Here is a 19,925-nt window from a genome sequence, read left to right on the forward strand (position 1 = left end):
GGGAATTGGTGAAAGGTTTCTCAAGGCTTCCCAGGGAGGGAGTTCTTGAGATGGTGGCAGCGGACCAGAGCTAAGCTGGTAGATAAGCTTAGGAGTCCTCATGCAGGCCCCCACTCTTGTACCCTAAAGTTCAAAGTGGGGATACAGCCTTGACAGCCACATTACCCAGTCGATGGCAATGTTGAAGAGGATTGCAGACATGACACACCCCTGACGGACTCCTGTTTTGACTTCAAAACTGAGCTCACTGTGATCAGCACTGCATATAACGTTGAAATAGAAGCTTTTGATGATGTTGATTATACAGAAAGGAATTTCATATGGCCGCAGAATGCCCCATAGGATGGTCCCGTGAATGCTATCAAAAGCCTTCTCAAAGTCTATGAAATTTATGTAGAGTGGCTGTTGCCATTCTAAACACTGTTCTATTATGTTTCGTACAGTGAAGATCTGGTCTGTGCATCCACACCCTTTCTGAAAATCAGCTTGCTCTTTTCTGAGAACACTATCAAAAAACAGACTGGACACTCTTAATTCAGTTCAAACCTGTTTTATATTGATGTAGCTCAATAAGGAACTGATTTGAGATAAATCAAAATAACCAGGTTTAAATTAAGCTAAGAGTTTCCACATAGGGGCTGGCATCGGTTTCACTAAAATCACATCCTTAATTATGTTTTGAATATAGACAAGGACTTGGTCAGTATTACATAAATGCCCAGCATAATGTTAAGGGCCCTCTGCTGTTATAGGTGCCATTGTCAGACATAATGTTAAAATAGAATTATTGACCACTACTGGTAATAAGATACCATAGCACTTTTCACAAGTGTATGGGCCCTGGTTTACTAGCCAAATTCCAACTCAAGTAATTACATTTTACTTACCCAGTTGTTTCAGCCCTAAGCTGTTGTGCATTGTTGCGTACTGTTAAACAGAAGCCAAATTCCTTCCCAGAGTGGCTGCTTTAGTCATGGGTATTTAATTCCTAAATATTCTTTACCTACCTCATAGTGAAATGTGCTATAAAAGTGCACCACATTATTTTATTATTAACGCCTTTGACATGAGGGGAACCAACAGTTCTGATAATCACATAGCATTTAAAAGACTCTCAGACTACAATGCCAGAAGGTGATCAGATAAAGTAAAAGGAATTGGAATAACCCACTATAAACCAGCAATATAATATAAAAGCTCCTAACAATTTCTAATCTCTCTTTCTCCCCAAGCCCCATCTCATCCTATTGGCTAGTACTAGAGAAGAAGTGCTTGTGATAACTAGGAGCACAGAATGGCCTCAAGAACCAAATGTATATATGTTCTTAAGGACAACGTTATAGTAAAGTTGCTGGAAAGGGAACCAAGGTGTAATCGTGTGGCTGTTCCAAACAAGGAAGCAACATCTAAACAAATAAATATTGTTGCTGAGCCTTTACTAATGAAGCAGCCGGGTCAGAAAGTCAGTGAGACCGCAATCAGTACCCACCCCCAGGTGAAAGGGGATATGACTGTCAACAAACAAACCTCCTGCTGTCAATCAGTGACTCCTTCAAGCCAATCAGCAAGAGAAGGAGGCGGACTTGGGTGGGCGGTCTGCGTTGGAGGCAGCAGTGCTGAAAGTGATGCTGGGGGACCCACAGTGCCATAAACAGCTGAGACGCAGCATGCAGCGGAGACAGGAGGTGGGGGGAAGGAGGAGGAGGGGTAAGGGACGGGGGATTCCTGCTGAGAAGGCTGGCGGCTGGTGGGCTCGCTGACTACAGGCAAGTGCTAACAACAACAAGAGCGAGCCTGCGCCTTTATTTCCCAAAGTTTGCAGCCGGGAGGACGAGAGAGCAAGCGGCAGGACTGCAGCAGCCAGGGGGAAATGCCTCTGAAGAAGCTTCCTCCAAAGGCTGGGCTGCGGCAGTGCCTCTGAAGCCAAATCTGGCCACATTCTTGCACTGGAATTAGGGGGAGTGGATCAAGCGGATCTCTTCGGGGATTTGCCATTCCTGCTCCCCTTGCGGGCCGTGGAAGGACCCGCTCCTCCCCTCTCGGTCTGGAATTATTAGCACTCATTCTGGGTTTCTTATTTTACCCTCTGTCTGAAGCTGCGTTGTGTACTGGCCCCCTGTACAGCTGAGCGCCCGCCGCCACGCAGCGCCTTCCGCTAATCTGCGCGGCCACCCTCTGCTTGCTGGTTCTGCACAGCTGGGCGCCCGCGCCAGCTGTTTCTGCACCTCTGCAGGCCAGCAGCAGGCTCCGGCCTCTGGAGAGCCGCGGCAGTTCTACTGAGCACAGCTGTATGCCCGCCGCAGTTTCCGCACATCTGGATTCACTGGACTCTTGGGCCTTCCATGCGCTTCTGGTGCTGCCCTATATGTTTTACGTGGGCTTGTTCTTTGTCAATGTGCTGATTCTCTACTATGCCTTCCTGATGGAGTATATCGTCCTCAATGTAGGGATCGTGTTCCTGCCTGAAGACATGGACCAGGCTCTGGTGGATTTGGGGGTGCTGTCAGACCCTGGCTCGGTGCTCTATGACACGGACAGCGAGCTCGATGTGTTTGATGGGTATTTGGAATAACAAGCAAAAAACGTGCAGAAAGTGACTAGGGAATAACCCCCTCCCCCCCCCCGCGCCAAGAATTGGAGGGCTTGTGTTGCTTTTGGTGGCCATGGCTAAGAGATCACCAGAGCCCTGTGCTGTCCTTGCATCTGATTTCACTCAGCGCGGCATCGTATGTTCAAAATGGCCCCACCGGTGCAAGTGTCAGTGGGGGCTGCTGCCTCTCGCTGAGGTGCCCAGGATCTTCTGCTGCTCGTGGGATGGGAACTGGAGGCTGCGGCGGAGGCCCTGGTGGGGAGCTGGAAACAGACAGAGGGGGTACTGCCGGGCTCCAAAGCGCTGTAAGTCATTTCTTCCAGCTTGGTCAGTATCATCATCATCATAAGTTGCAGAACCGGAAGTTTAGGGGATCTGTCCCCAGCCCCCGTCACCCAACGTACCATTCTGTTTAGATGGAGGCTTAACATAGTTCCAGAAACAGCCCCCTCCCCATAACCGCTGGCCTGGCACATGTGGATAGCTATAGGCTCATTTTTTTGCTCACGTTCATGTAAATAAGCATGAGGTTGGGAGGAGGGCGCGATTTCGGGAGTGCAGCGTTTGCTCCGCTGGCGTTGTATTTATACTACAAGGACAGATTGCCATTTGTTCCCGGTGCAAAGTCTGGCGTACATTGCTGCCTGCAGGGAGTCCGAAAGGAAGGACGAGTAGGCTCTGCGAGGAGTTTACACTCCGATTCGACTGAGAGCGGGACGTAGATTAGAAAACAGAGAGAGCGTTTTAAAATTAAATCCTCCATCCCATGTGTGATGACCTGGGGGCCTTCCCACACTACATAGATACTGTATGGTAGTGTCTGTAATTGTGCACCACGCGTGGGGATGAGATACTGCCGTCATCTGCAAGCGTGTGCACCCAACCCTAGTGACTTGAACTGAGGACAGAATTTGGCTCTGTCTAGATGGCTGATCTCTGTGTTGCTTCAGAACAGATCGGTTGACGCTAAACTCAGGGTATTGGTTCACACTGAGCCGTCTGGCGTTCCTTTGGCAGCATGTAGTGTAATTGACATAATTCAAATACAAATACACTCCTCTAATTAGATTTCCGAATGCAGCATTTAATTGTTTGATTCCTGCAGACTCTTCCAGTTTAACAGAGCAGCTTGTTTAGTTCACTGACAAGGGAATACAGAATTGCAAAAGCTGGTTCTAGTCTCAGTACTGCCCCCCACTAACTGGTATATATAATATTGTCCTTAAAGGACTTATTTTTAGGTGCTGAACCCCTGAAGGGCCTATTGACTCAATTAGACTCAACAACTGTGATGATCAGGCCCCTAAAACTGCCTGGGCTCTGGCCACAACTTATAACTCTGGCCTCCAAAGGCCATAGCAGCAGGGCCTGCTCCAGGCACCAGGCAACCAAGCTGGTGCTTGGGGCGGCACCTAGAGGGGGGCGGCGCGGCGCTCCAGCCACCGGGGGGAGAGCCGAGCCCCAGCCGGGGCTTGTCGCCCTGCCCCCGGCGCTCTGGCCGCCGGGGGGGGGGGGGAAGAGCCGCCCTGCCCTCGGCGCTCTGGCCGCCCTCACCCCCGGCGCCCTCCCCCCGGCCGCCGGGGGGAGAGCGGAGCCCCCGCCGGAGCTCGCCACCCTCGCCCCGGGGCTCCGGGCGCCCCCGGCCGCGGGGGGGAGAGCGGAGCCCCCGCCGGGGCTCGCCGCCCTCCCCCCGGAGGCTTTTTTGCCTGGGGCGGCAAAAAAGCCAGAGCCGGCCCTGCATAGCAGTCAATTAAAAACTCAGAAATTCTAGTTGGGGCAGCATAAATGTTTTGAATCAGTACCCTTCTTTTAAAAAGCCTGTTTGTATTCATCCTGGATAAATGTGAAACCTACACAATTAACTGTTATTTGCAACTAATATATGATTTCATATTAATCAGCCATGCAGTGTTTTAGGGGAGGTAAATCATTTAGTCAACTTAATTTATTGTAGTACTTTTGATTTATTCTAAACAATTGAAAACGCACTAAGGACAATTATGAAAGGTGCAGCATTTTTAAAAATATCGAAAAGTGATTCATTAAGAAACTCAGTCTTTTTAATCAGGAGTCCATGTGTGTAGTCAAGTCAGCCAAACTTCTTATATTAATGAAAACAAACTTTAAAAATGGAAACTTATTACCAAACGTACTAGCAGGATTTTGATCTAAACAATAGCAAATGTAAATATAAATAAAAATCAGCATCTTTGTAGAAATATCAGTTGAGTTTCTGTAGCATTTACAAAAATGAAAAGGGGAAACTGCAACAGAATTTTTGAGGGGGGAAAGTTACAGTCATAATAGTAGCCATGAAGGTATACTATATAAAATTCCCTATAAAAATTCCCTATAAAACCAGGTTTCTCTAAACAATTTACAAATATTAAAAACTACCTTTCATTATGTCTTTGTCCCTGACCAAAGAAGAAATTAATTTTGCCTGGTGCAAGACTGAGCAATGAGTTCTGTATCATCTTCAGCTGTAATCTGATTACATTAGGGAAGCAGAATTGGGCCTGGTCCAGACCTGGACAGGAGACTTGCATGGAAAAGTGCAGGAAGTGTTAGTGGTTCAGTGGATAGCATACTTTTTGCTGAGTCAGTACAGAACAAATAGTGCTAGTGGCCATCCATAATAAAGGGCTCAGTCCTGATAAGTGCTCAGCTCTCTCCAACTTCCACTAATGTCAATAGGAGGCGATCCTAAAAAGATCCCACACATTTTATTTTTGCTAGTTGTATTCTGGCCCAGGCTCAGTTTGTGTAAGTATATGTTGCCATTCTATATTCCCCTTGAAGTTTAAGGTGGAGAAATTGTTCTTCATTTCCTTTCCAAGAAGCCGTGCAGTGTTGCAGGAGCTGACTTTCAGTCCCCATCATTGGCAGCGTTTAAGTGATGGATGAGTAACCCCTTTGTATACAGGCTAAAATTCTCTCCCCAGATATTTGTACATAACTCCCACCAAAGCCAAGATAAGTTTTTCATACATAACAGAACAGACTGTCAACAGTCTAGAAGGTGCGTTGGGATCTTCCAGGAGTATGGATACTATATAAAATGAAAATTGGTGTTGTTATATAATCATAGTATCCCCTTTGCTTCATAAACAGGGGTTTGCAAAATCTGTCTGAATGCACTACGGGGCATAAAGGAAGAAAAGGCAACACGCTTGCTGTTGCTCCTGCAGAAACCCCTCTGCATGTACTCAGAGCATCACCTATGGGAATTCTGTATAAGACAGTGCTGCTGACCTTACCATCTTATCATGCAGTGAAACAAAAACACACATGAATGAGGCTGAAGGGTGATTTCCTAGGAGGGAATTCTGAGCTCTACCTGGATCTTGAGTTACCCTGGGAGAGCCATAGGTGTAGGGAGCCAGTCCTCCTGCCTCGGCCCAGAAGCATGTGGCACTGAACAATTCACAGAAAACTCAGTAAGGTGGGTCACAGAGTTGCTATCAGAATTGACCAGTACATAGGCATTACTTTTTCCATTAAACATAAAATCATAACTTGGTCCCAATCCTGATCCTATTGAAGTTCATGGGAGTTTAATCAAGGTCTTCTGTGGGGCCAGGAACAGGCCCATTATGATTAACATATTATATTCTGGTTTTATGTTTTCATCCTTCTGCATCTTGCAAAACCACCTTTAAGGATTTCCCCTATTTTCTTTTCAATCCCTCAGGTCAGCAGCACCATCTTCCTATGCCAGGAAGAGTTTGTCAGATTGCTGCTAAAGCCTATCACAATCATTGCTTAATTGTTCTTTGAGTTCAGCATTGAGGCACATGAAGAACACTGCTCTTCCTCGTAGTTTAAGCTCATAGCCTCTCTAGCAAATGTTCCAGTACAGAGATTTTTCTCTTAATTAATGGGCTTTTTACAAAAACAAAACAAAAACAGTTTGTCATCTTGCTTTTTTCCCTGCATTTTCCATATTGTTATGTTTGTAGAGAGGAAAAAGTAAGGGCTGTATTAGATGGACTAGTGGTAACAAAGTGCAGTGTATATAAAAAGCTTGGCAGCCTTCCTTTCTTTCCATCATCATTCTGTTCTTGTACAGATAAAAAGGAACCAGTTAGTGGCCAGTACTCGTTTAAAATGATGTCCTATGGAAAGTCTAGTTTTCCAATTGTATATCCTTGTCTAGACAGGAGAAAATCTCTGTATACCGCACTTGGTCAGGACACATGCTTTCTAGGGATGTTTTCAGCTGAATTATGGGGGATAGTAAAGTGCTGCTTAATCAGGACATCGTTAGTATAAATTCCACTTAATGGAGATGAATTTAGCCTGTGCCAAGTGGTTAAATGGTGTTTAACATGGTGTGGCATTCTAATTCCAGGTCATTTAATACAGAAGTATAAAATAGAGATATAAATGAAGTAATTTAGCATTATTTTAAAATCTGTAATATAATATTTAATTTTAAGTGTTTCTAGATTTTGTTCTCCATTGGGACAATAGTCTTAGGGCTTCCCAGTTAAAAGCCTAATGCTGCAGCCAATATTCATGCAAAACTCCCATTAGCTTCAAAGGAAGCGTAACGGGGTTCCTTCACCGCTCACCGTGCCTCTCCCTTGCCATCCTGGGGGTCAGCTCTGCCAAGTGCTCCGCCCTCCTCAGCAATCTCTATCCACCTTCTTCTCTGCAGCCTGTCTCTCCCGCTTGCGGTGGCAGCTTCCTGTTTGTGGCTTGGCCCTCCAGCCAGGTCACTAAAGTTCCTCCCCTTCCGGTAAAGTCATAGCCCTTCCGGATCAGCTGTCCAGCTGACATCTCCAACTCCCTGTGTCAGGGGAGCCCAGGCCCACCCTCTGCCCTGGGTTCTGGCCCAGGGACCCTATAACATGCAGCCAAGGCCTGTACTGTCCTAGCCCTTGCTGCGGTTTCCCTGGGCTTTTTCCTACATAACTGGCTCCCCTCTCTCTTGGGGTTTGCCAGCCCATTCTCCCTCCTCTAAGGGGGCGACTACGGTCTCCTTGCTACTTGCAGCTCCCGGGCTTTTTAAAGGCTCCTCCTGTTCCTGCTCAGCTGCGACTGCCTCTAATTAGTGGCCTCCTTGTAGCCTATATCTCTCCCCTACTGGACACTTAATTGGTCAGTTAGGCTTGCCTGGCCTAATTTACCCTCTCAAGGGCTGATGGTGCAAATACACCCTATCACAGGGAGTTACAGACTTGTATGGATTGCAGAAGTGGGGCCTTACAGGAGTCTACTATACTTGATTTATTTGGAGAACTCTGCCTTTTCTATATCCTCCCATGTAGATGGCAGGGTTTGGGAGTTACAGCACCAAACACCTTGAAAAAGCTTCCTGTCCTATTTAAATAGAATGTATATTTTAAGAATCCTGCCTACGTAAACTGAATTGCAACTGCAATTGCTCGGTGTCATCTGTTATTTTAGGTTAAGAGTTCTGGGCTCTGTGATGTACTTGAAGTCTACTGGAATGTGATTGTGTAACTGCTCTTCTCTTTGTACCTCCCTGAAAATTAGATGTGACTCATCATGAGGTTATCAAAGTCAGCAAAAATATTTAATAGAAAAATAATTTAATACTTTTTATATACAATACCAGCATAATAAGAACATTTTAGTATCAATGGATTATTGTTAATTCCTTTTTATGAGCAAAGTCCTGCATTCAAAAATCTGTAATGCAACATTTTAGTTGCATGCCAGTATTTAAATCCCAAATCAGGGTCAAAGGAATAGCTCAGTTCGCTCGTACTTCAATTTAGGATTACAAATGTTAGCTCTCTTTAATCATTAGCACTGAACATTACATTTCTGAAAGCCAAGAGATTTCTGATTATTTGCACACAGCTGTATACATTGAAAGCTTGTTATAATGTCATTAGTTTAGCGCAGAGGATAAGACCTCTGGGTTCTGTTCCACATTCTGCCATGGACTCTGCCCCATCTGTAAATGGGACTGCCTTTGCAAATTATTTTGAGATCCTTTAAATAGCAGTGCTACACACACACACACACACACACACAGTGCCTACAAAAATAAGTGCCCTGTTTATATGAGACAATGTGGTCCAGTGGACAAGGCATTGGATAGGGAATTAGGAGAGGTAGGCTCTTGTCTCTGCCCCGACCTACTGTATGAACATGGTCACTTCACTTACTTGGGCCTGAATTTCCCCTAACTGTAAAACAGGTATGACAGGTGAGAGAGTGGGGCAGGAGGGTGTAACCATTTCCACCGACAGCATCAGAACTCTTCTCTCTTTGGTTCCTGTCGATCAGCTCAGCAGCGTCAGTGGGGCCGAAGGAAGCCTTTCCCCCGCTTTCTGGCTTGTATCAGCTTCAAAGCTTCATTCATCTTTACACATTTTTGCTTTATGTCATTCTTCACCACGTTTGTCCAGTGGATTCTTGATCTTCCTCTCTTTCTAGTTCCTCGCTCACTCTGGTACGTATAGCTGCGTGTGATATCCTTTCCAGGTCCATTCTTGACACGGGTCTGATCCATCACAGTCATCTTTCCTGAGTGCCCGTAACAGCATTATTTCTTGCCCTAGCCATTTTCTTATCACTTTCATTTTTTAATTTTCTGCTGTCTTGAATCTCTCAATATTCCTCTTAGCTAATTCATTTGTGCAGTCAATATCTTTAGTCCCTCGGCTTTCCTCATACTCCAGCATTCCAAACCGTACAGCATCATCAGCATGGCAGTTCTCTCATATATACCAATTTTCATTTAAATCAAAATGTCTTTAGCCTTCCAAATCTTGCAGTTTTCTGAATGCTGTAGCACCTAATCTGAGTCTTCTTCTTATGTGATCTTCACAATTCTCATTCTTCCATACTAGTTCTCCAAGGTGCACACATCTGCAGACACGGTGAATAGGTAACCAGCCAGACAATGGTCCCTTCTCAAGGCGAAGTTTCAAAAGGTTGTGTCTTTGCATGACCTGAGGTGGTAATTTGCTTCCCCTCCCCACAGGTATTTGCTAGGCACTCCACTTAACTTTGTTTGTCTGACACATTGTTTAAAAGAGTCCTCTGAAGGTCATAACACTTCCCACGGTTTACCTTTGCCCCCAGTGAAATTACATACAACCCCACACTAATACATAAACTTTGCATTCTTAATACAAAATGGACACCAAAGATACTTAAACTTAATTTAACAAGGTTTGTGCAGGATATTACAGAAAATTGCCATATCTGTCACACTCTAGTCTAACTGGCATTTTCTACCATCAGTGGTAACAGCAGGCTTTAAGAGCAATAGTTGAGAATTTTAGAGCCATGTAAGTGATTTTGGAGGCCCAATTCCCATTATAATTCATTATAATGAAAGGGAATTAGGCGTTCAGATCCCTTAGTTAGCTTTGAAAATCTTAGCCAAAATATATCCCATATAGAGATCCTATTCTATTCCAGCTCAAGCTACTAGGAATTCTGCCCTAGGTAGAACCTGAAGACAAAGTCTTGGCTAACTGAACTGGACTGACCCCTCAAGGACAGTAGCTACAGCCTGTCAAACATCTCCATGCACTGGTTTGACAGCTGGCCCCAAGAGATTTTCTAGAAAGAGCACATTTAGTTGCATATTGCAGGAATGGAGGCAGATGTTTTATCAGCTTTCCAAAAGTTACTGTTAATGCAAGTCAAAGGCAAATGAGGCAGAGGAAATAAATGGAGATTGAGTTTAGGATCAAAAATGCTTGAGCCCTGAGCGTTTTCATCTATTAAAAGCACCAGAGCACAAGTAATTTTAAAAGCAAATTTATTTAAGGAATTTTCACATTTATTGTGTTAGAATCCTTTGCTAAGCAAATATACTCTAAGTCACCAGCTCGCTTTAATGAGAGGGGACAAGGGCCATTTAGCATGGTATAATATCCATATTGTCAAAGGAAGAAAGGAATGAATCCAATCTAACCCTTCCCACATAAAAAGGCATCATTTCTTTTGGAGAAGGGACTATATTAATATTCCCTTTCAGATGGCAACCAGTAGTTCTAAACTAGAAGAAGCAAGTCATGTGTTTACAGACACTTAGCCTGTTGATTTGGGCAGCTTGGATCTCTTGCCTCTATCGCAGAGGTGGATAAACTACGGCCCGCAGGCCACATTTGGCCCACGGGACCCTCCTGCCCGGCCCCTGAGCTACTGGCCCGGGAGGCTAGCCCCCAACCCCTGGGCGGCGGGGCTGCGAGCTCCTGGGGCGGCGCAGCTGCAGAGCCTGGCCTGACCCGGTGCTCTGTGCTGAGTGGTGCGTGGCTGTAGCGCCGCCAGCCACTGGTGCTCCAGGCAGCGCGGTAAGGGGGCAGGGAGTGGGGAGTAGATAGAGGGCAGGGGTGTTCAGGGTGGTGATCGGGGGCGGGGGTGTGGATAGGGGTTGGGGCAGTCAGAGGGCGGGGAACAGGGGGGTTGAATGGGGGCAAGGGTCCGGGAGGGGGCAGTCAGAAAGGAAGGGGGGGTTGGATGGGGCGGTGGGGGGCATTCAGGGGACAGGGGGGTGGATGGGGCAGGGGTTCCAGGGGGCCGTCAGGGAATGGGGAGGTTGGATGGGGCATGGGCCATCAGGGGGGCAAGAAGTGCGGGGGTGGGGGGGTGCGGGCCACGCTCCCCACCCCTAACCGGCCCTCCATACAATTTCCAAAACCCGATGTGGCCCTCAGGTCAAAAAGTTTGCCCATGCCTGCTCTGTCGCCACACAAGGGTGTTGAAACTTCATAGCAATGGAGGATTTATTTGGGAAACCCAGAGGCCCAGTCAAGCAAGCACTGCCCAGAGATGGCTACATTTTTCTGTTAATCTATGCTAATTATAAGCTCCCTTTCTCCTCACAGGCATGGAAGTTTAGGTATGTTGCCTGCCACCTCCTTTAAAAAAGGCAGCTGTGAGTTTTCCATGGTCTCCTTTGAGGCTATCCAGCTGTCTGCAATGGACAGCCTATCTGTTTTTTGGCTATTTCCTTTTCATTCTTACCTTTACATAGAGTACTGTGTTAAACACTAAACAAGCAGTTTAAACAAACTAGCAGTTGTGTTAAGTCTGTAGAGAAACACAATTCAAGTTTTGGAAATCTGTGGAGATCCTTATCTGGGAATTTCTCTTTTAGCTGATACTGACAGAGAAAAACTGGTCAGAATTTAGCCTTTCAAATTTACAAACCTCGCTCTTTTCACATGGCCAGTTAAGTGCATTTTTCTCCTAAGGTTTTGTTAAGAGATTAACAATTCTGTCAAAGATCTCAAATGGATCTTAACAAATAAACATCCCACCCTCTGGTGGATGTTCAGAGGCTTAAAAATCTGACCGTATCAAAATGAAACTGCCAAACTGACAGGAAGAGGCTGCATGGTGGTTTGAACAGAGTAGGCCAGGTATGCCCAATTCTAAACTCTTCCTTTCTTTCAGGGTTATATCAGGAATTAGAAGGAATACAGTGCCGGATAAAAAATAAAGACACCCATTTCCTCTGCATTGTTATGATCTGGGAGTAACAGCAACTTCAAAGACAGAATTAGCAAAAAGAGCATGACTTTTTTTTTAATATTGGGGTTATGCTTTAGCAACTGAACCATTATATGCCTACTGGTGTTTTTGTAGTGAGTAGGATGACTGCATTTATAAGATCTAGACAAGATTTGCTCCCTTTTGTTTTCCATCACTAAAGTTTAAATTCAAATTAAATTTGAAGGATAGATTATTTTTTAAACAACTGAATAGAGATGCAAGACTTGAATATGCTGGTCAATTGTATCATTCACACACCATTTAATATCTGCCACTATAAATTACTAACTTGGTCTATCAGCCTATAGCTATGTTTGAAACATTCATTAGGCAGTCCTCTTGTGTGCTGTGGTAGCCTAACTGCACAGGCTCAAATACATTTTGCTGTTATGTCTAGGCCAATCCACTGGAGTTGCACAAGCTAGCGATCTCCATGAAGGGAGAAGACTTGTCCCCTCACGGGTTGCTCTACAGAGTCTATTCCAGCCTAATGGCTAATGTAGGTTCCAGAGTCCTAGGATCGGCCTAGCAGTGGATCCTTCAGCCCCTTGTCTGACCTTCTATGCATCCATACACCTTGGCACACAGCCATACAAAGACATCAATCCCCTATAGAGCTGGGCTCCATGCTGTACCATCCCATACAGTTGTTTTGTTTTAAATATCCTTCATCCATCACTATAGTATCTAAGTATCTGACCGACTCCTTGCATCACTTCCCAAAATCCTGCCTCCAACGGAATCACACCAGGTGAGGGCAGGATTGACCTCTAGTTATGGTAGTGAATCCCCTTTGATACTTTTCTGGCACATTAGCCTAACAAAGGCAGGTTAGGTCAGGAGAAGATGAAGCAAGATTGGCGCATGACTTACTGATGTATTTATTTTTGTCACCAAAACCAGGCAGCTTGTCCTGCAATATTACTGATCGCCATAACAGTTGCTTGGCAGGTCCAGCAATTCTAAAAAAGAGAAAGACAAACTGAAATTAGAGGTTCTGTGAAATATAGATAATTGTAATTAAATCATTATTATACAGTCAATTATAATGACAAAATTAATTGTATCTGTTTAATAACATTTACCCTAGAAAGGAGATCAACGTAAGTTCTTAAATAAAGAAAAGGAAAGTAATGAGATCAAGCTTAATATGAGATGAACTGCCTCTTGTACCTCATGGCTGGATCACCAGGCCCTTAGAGTCACCCCTTTGTAATGATGATCCACACTCCATTCCAAATCACTTTTTAAAAGTCCTTTGTCACAAGTCCCTTCCCAGGCATTTTATTGTGGGGAGGAAGGCAGATGGAAGGGAACAAAAAGGCTCTAGATTTGGGTATGGTAACTGCTATGTTGGGTTTACCACTTTTGGGCATCTTGGAGAGATGGGACCTGTACTCTGACTGTCTAAAAGACAGAATCAGGAGCTGAGGTAACTGTGAGCACCCATTTGCAGGCAGAGATGTTTTGATTCCCTTCCCAAGCTGTTCTGGAAAGTTGTATGTAGAGGCCACTTGTGGGCACAGGGAAAGCCAAACACCAGAAGTACCAGGTTTTGTTACAGCCCCATTTACCAGAGCAGAGCTATTATCTCTGGGGACTCTTATTCCCTCAGTCTTGATCAAAGTTAAGCAAATTCTTAGGAGCCAGAGAGAAAAATGAAAGGATGGGATTTTCAAAGAGTCATGCTTGAAAACAGCTGCTCTGTGACAAAACCAACCTACTCTTGCAATATAGACCTAATGGCCCATAAAAGAAAGTTACACACATGAATAGGTTTTTGCATGCAATTGTGAGCAGGGACTTTTCCTAACCTGCTATACAAATAGAGTCTATATATTATATGAAGTCCAGAATCATCCCCCCCAGAGGCTCGGTTTTATTAACAAAGAAACAGCAATAAGATAATAAATATTAGCTTAAAGCCTCTCCATCTGCTTGGTGATCCTCTCTCAGTAATGCTTTCCCCACACTATAGACCCTCTCTTCCTAGCAAGCTACTTACCGCCCCACTTATACCCAGATGATGGAAGTCACCTGCTTCAGTGAGTCAACAGAACTCATATAACCCTTTCCCATCAGGATCAACACCTGCTAACAGAATAGGGTTGTTTTAGATAAACATTGCCAGCCTGTTACAACAATGCTACCAGTTACCAATCTTGAGAGGTGGACATAAGGACAATATTTGTTCAGATAACAGTTACTTATATACTAGTGAAGCCAGCAGTATGAGGAGTGGTTATATTGTGTCAGATAAATGCTGGATTATCTCAATTTGATAATCTGCTCGCTTTCTCGATTTCATTGACATCACAAAATCAATACGTTCTGCTAACTGAGCTTATGCTTGCAAATTAATGAATCTAGCAGATCAACAATATAGGCATGTTTGACACTGCATTACCTTTGTGGAGTAATATCAAAGTCACAGATAAGTAAGCTATAAATCCTTCTCTCAAGCTTTGAAAAACTACAGTACCTTTCCAATCACAGTCTGAAGAGTTCAGGATGGCATTCATGCATTTTAAATGGCTAATTGATACACACATTATTATGTACAATATGTTGTATTAGAAAAAGGGGTTGCGAATGTATGCTGTAATTTTCTTACACTCATGGACCCTGAAATTTAAAACATGAGATTTCGAAGATGATAAAGGTAAATTCATTTCTTTACCCACATCAGGAAAAAAAAATCCCCAATGTCTAGAGAAGCATGTTAAACATACAGTTTAAATGTCACAGTGCTCTTTCTCCAGAATGAGAGAAATACTAAGCAATTGCATTTTTTTCACTTTCAGGTTCTTCCCACTGCAGCTTTTGAGCTACGAAAACAATTTATTATAGCAGTTCTATTAGTCTTAAGTTTGATAGAAGCTTGTTTTCATTTAATTTACATTTAATTTGGAGGCCAAATTCAAGTTGATAGTGTTCATAAGGACCTGATCCTGAAATCTCTTATTTCATGGGAGTAGCTCCTTGACATCCATGGCATTATTTTTGTGTTGCAGGCTTAGGCCCTGAATTAGCATTGGTATGTAAAATTATACAGAACCTGAATTTTGTTATCCTCTGTTTATAATGAAAAGGGCATTTTTCTGTTATTATTACTATATTTTAAGGAGGCAGACACGTTTTGAGATCACTTAAAAATCGTAGCTAAACATAGTAGTTTATACATCTGCATTTCTAATGTACAGAATGCCTCAGTTAGCATATTAGGGGAAAAGCTTCCACAAAAGTGCTGCAGTAATAGTTGTTAGGGTCAGGATAATGTGTCGCTGCAGGATTACACAGCAATTCTCTGGAAAGAGATCCTGATAGCCTGCCCATGTAGGGGTTTCTTTTTAAAAAGGAAATCTGCAGTTGAGGTCTGCAGTACTTAGCCATCCATCATGATGTGCTAATCTAAAGGCAATCTGTTAGAGACCAGGATGAGACCTATGTGGGGAGAAGTTACCCCACATCTGCCTAATTTGGGGTTCTTTCACTTTCCTCTGAAGCATCTGGCACAGGCTATTGTGAGACAGGATACTAGACTAGATGGATCTAGGGTCTAAGCCATCTTGGCAATTCCTGGGTTCCTAATGTCTAGGACATTCCCAATCCCATGGCCTTTACACATTTGGAGTCCTGTTCCAAATTAGGCAGAGCAGGGATCCAAACCATATCAGCACTCTATCACCAGGCTATTGACTATGTAGTGTATGTGTGTCTCCCTTCCCCTCCCCTCTTGTTTTGACCAGAAATTCCATCCTGAATCTGAGAAACCTTCCCAACAAAAGGTAGGACAAATCTCACCCTTTCCTGTGAAATGTTTTGGTTTTGATGAATCAGCATTTTCCAGTGGAAAAACTATTTAATCCAAAAATTCCCACCCCACTCTACTCCCTACTCCTTTGTAGTCTTCCCGTGTCGAGGTATTACTGCAAAAGAATGATGGCTATTGAAGACGCAGGACAACTGTTAGCTATTATCAAACCCCAGCAGTAATGAATTCTAGGGCGTAAAGAAAGTTTGATTACATGCATGTACAAACACTCATGAACGTTGTCAAAGAAAACTGCTTCAAACAGCAGTGAAAACTATGAACAGCACAAGGATTTGGCCCACTTTTGCTCAAGCACTTTGGGGCAAGGACTGTCTGACCTTTGTGTATTATACAGTCGTGACGACATTGGCAGCAGCAAACTATTTTTGTCTAAAGAAAACTTTCATTTGTGAATTTACATTGCATCTCAGGAGAGATTTCCAATTCAGTGTAAAATGAGAATAGCACTGTGCTTCTTTTCCCATGAATTTTGGACATGCATAAGCGTTAGATTTATCTGAAGGGCTAATTCAGCCCACTGTTGCATTGACTTCAGTGACAGATTCAATTCAGACCTTTACTTGTCTTGGAATTTAATTGGCCTTGGTGTCAGTACCAACAGTCTCAACCTTAAAAAAATATAAGTAGCATTGTCCTCAAAACGGTCTAGTTTGGGATTTTTGCATGCTATTCTTCACTACTTAGTGCCTCTTGGGTTAAACAAAAACCACTGGGGAGTCAAGGACTAATGAGCTAGTGTTATTGTAATAATCCGGTTTTCTTTCAAATAGGTTTGTTGCACACTTGAAAATGTGCGAGGACTGGAATTGTGGAACAAGAAACTGTGGCCTTGAATGTTCAAAACTAAAAGGAATGTACAGGAGACAAAACGGACGACACAATGTGAAGCGGCAGCATCAGAATGTTTCAGCTGTGACTTTTCCCCAGGATTGTTGGATCAGGGTTGTTACACTAACTGCAGTGATTCATATGCAGCACCAGGCCTCCTTAGGACATGGCCTTCATGGACATTTTAAAAAGTGGTCTCTCCATACTTTAAACAAAGCTTTTACTCAGATTTGATAAACTTTTGAATAAACATGTTACCCAAATGGACAATCCATATTAGTGTTTACGAAGTTCAAAGTCACATGTTGAAAACTTTCCTGGCTGTTAGTTCAGCAGGTCAGTTCTGCTGTTGGAATAGAGCCTAAAATCACTGCAAGTTAAATTCGGTTCAGAGAAGTATTACAGAAAGGGATTGTTTTGTAAGGTGTGGGTATTTTTTTTGTTTTGTTTTTAATTTTGTGAGTCTTGTATTAGGGCAGCAAGAGAGAATCCAATATAAATCTGGAGGATTAATTATCTAACAGGATACTTTGCACATTGTTTAAATTCAAGTTCTTATGTACACATGTAAAAGCAATACATTAAAGACTGACCTCTTTCAATTAAAAAGTATGCAAATCAGTTTGCCAGAGGGGTCATTCTGTTTTCATTTATACAAAGGAATTTAGTATACTTTCTAGAAATCAAACTTTCCTAAGCCGATTCCATGTTCTATATAGTCTTTAGCTACTAAAACCTAGATTTTATGGAAGACAAAGGTACCTGAAATACAAATAGCAAGTAGTTTTGCATTAACTACTTTAAAAAACATAGTTCCTGAACTGAAGTAGCAGGAATGATGCAGGTCCTGACTGAAGTGCATTAGCAAAGCTGTGAGAGGAAGGTACTTTAGCAAAGGCAGGTGTTACTCCTGCTATGTCTACATGGCCCTGCAGTTCGGACTACAGCAGGGGTAGGCAACCTATGGCATGTGTGCCAAAGGCAGCACGCGAGCTGATTTTCTGTGGCACTCACACTGCCCAGGTCCTGGTCACCGGTCCGAAGAGCTCTGCATTTTAATTTAATTTTAAATGAAGCTTCTTAAACATTTTAAAAACCTTGATTATTTTACATACAACAATAGTTTAGTTCTATATTATAGACTTATAGAAAGAGACCTTCTAAAAACATTAAAATGTATTCCTGGCACACGAAACCTTAAATTAAAGTGAATAAATGAAGCCTTGGCACACCACTTCTGAAAAGTTGCCGACCCCTGTATTACAGGGATGTGAACTGCAGGATGCACTAGCATGCTGTGCTATAGCTCCCCCATTTGGACACTGCTTGTGCGAACTAAAAGGTACATCGTTTGGGTTAATTTAGGGCTTGTCTACATGACCCTGCAGTGTGGACTACAGGGGCATGAGTTGCAGCTCACACTAAACTGTTGCACCATAACTGCCCCATGCAAATCCTGCTAGTGCGAACTACAAGGTACGTAGTTCACGTTAACATAGTCCCCTTTCCAATAGGACCACCTTAATGTGAACTAGCTAGTGCATGCTGCAATTCACACCCCTGTAGTGCAAACTACCGGGCCATGCAAACAAGCCCTTTTATTCTAATGAGGGCTGAAAGCTGAACAGTTTCATTTCCCCAAAATAAAACTCTGTGGACAGCAAAATCAGCCCCTAAATCAGGTTGATGTACTGCAAAAGCATTGCTACCATAACAGAATTGACCTCTTTTTTCAGACTTCCTATATGCTATTGCTATTAGAAGTGATAATATTTCTTTCCTCAGCAGACAGCCAAGTGTGCATTTTCTTTGCACCCATCTCAGCCTTTCAAAGCCAGTCAGGACAATGTAGGCTGATACTACAGTTCCCCATGAACCAATCAGCATGCTTGTTGAAAGCCGTTTTTCCTCTGCCCTGGGCCCTTGCACTTCCATCACATATTTGAACTCTCCAGCAAAGTGAAGCAATAGGTTACTTCCAGTCCCCAATCTTCTGTGCCATGAACAAAGCTTTCAAGGCTAGTGACTGCTCCTGCAAGAGGCAGAGTAAGTCAGACAAGCTACTCAGCACTTCACAGTTGTGGGTCCTTGCTGGGGACAGCCAACATGGTCATAGCAGGGTGACGGAGTGCTGAGAGCGGTGTTCTTTGCTAGACAGTCCCTGACTTGTCAGATCTCAGGCAAATCACTTTGGCCAAAATGTTCAACGGTGGAGACCTCGATTTAGGCAACTACTCCGTATGTACCAGAGGGGTAGCCCTGTTAGTCTGAATCTGTAAAAAGCAACAGAGGGTCCTGTGGCACCTTTAAGTGGGCATTCACCCACAAAAGCTAAGAAATGTATTTTCATGGAACACCAAAGAGGGGGCCGTAGATCTTGACCCCATTCTTGGCAGATAATCCTGACACCACTTTAAGACGCAGTCTCTGGGTCAGTGTTTCATTGACGGTAAAGCAAGGGGAATACCTATTAGCTTAGCTCGTTCATCCTTTTGTCAGTTCATGATTGTTCCCTACACTGGATTTAGGCCCAGATCTTTAAAGGACTTCAGGCATTGCTCAGCTTTCCATTGGCTGAGGCGATGGAAGTCCTGAGCCTGACATTGCAACTGGGAACCAACAGATAATTGAGTAACTTTTACACAGAACATCAAAACTATTTAGCAAATGAAATAGTTACTGTAAAAAGAATGTGCAATTTTATTAAATTTTAAAAAGTTTAAAAACAAAATACACAAATAAATTGCATCTGAGTTTATACAAACTATACATTATCTTTACATGACTCAGACTCATTAAAGAAACATACCAGTGCAGCTAAGAAACGTTTTATACAATCCAGTGTAAAAGCTCCGTAACATTCAGTTATCTCACTAACTGTTTAGTAAGATCTTTCCATAACTTGCTGTGAGAAGGGGTTGCAAAATATGGCCCTAAAATAGTATCCATTGTCCCGTGCCACAACTTTGTTAAGAAAAGACAACTTATAGGGCTGCCACCAACATGCACTCCAGAACATCTGCGGATATTGGTGGGAATTTAACATGCAGGAGTTGGCCCAAGACTATAAAACCATTCATGAAGATTAAATGGGGAAGGGCAGCAGGGATAGGTTGTTGTTTTTTTTTTCCAGAGAGTTTTTCCCCTGTCCTGCCAGGTGTTAAAATGAAGAAAATG

The 19,925-nt window shown here is 43.5% G+C and overlaps 1 protein-coding gene across 2 annotated transcripts; it reads left to right on the forward strand.

Moving 5' to 3' along the window:
- The first annotated feature begins 1,722 nt into the window (after nucleotides 1-1,722).
- On the forward strand, nucleotides 1,723-17,373 carry DEXI (Dexi homolog). Of its 2 annotated transcripts, none has more exons than XM_026650838.2 (2): nucleotides 1,723-2,895; nucleotides 16,691-17,373. In XM_026650838.2, the coding sequence occupies exon 1, from the start codon at nucleotides 2,291-2,293 to the stop codon at nucleotides 2,570-2,572; it is 282 nt and encodes a 93-aa protein (XP_026506623.1). In that variant the 5' UTR covers nucleotides 1,723-2,290; the 3' UTR covers nucleotides 2,573-2,895; nucleotides 16,691-17,373. The 2 variants fall into 2 exon arrangements, with proteins under 2 accessions (XP_026506623.1, XP_029767119.1); XM_029911259.1 differs by having other exon boundaries at nucleotides 2,570-2,917.
- Nucleotides 17,374-19,925: the final 2,552 nt, after the last annotated feature.

The sequence above is a fragment of the Terrapene carolina genome, unplaced genomic scaffold (genome assembly GCF_002925995.2).
Source record: "Terrapene carolina triunguis isolate 2854851 unplaced genomic scaffold, T_m_triunguis-2.0 Scaffold93, whole genome shotgun sequence".
NCBI lineage: Eukaryota > Metazoa > Chordata > Testudines > Emydidae > Terrapene > Terrapene triunguis.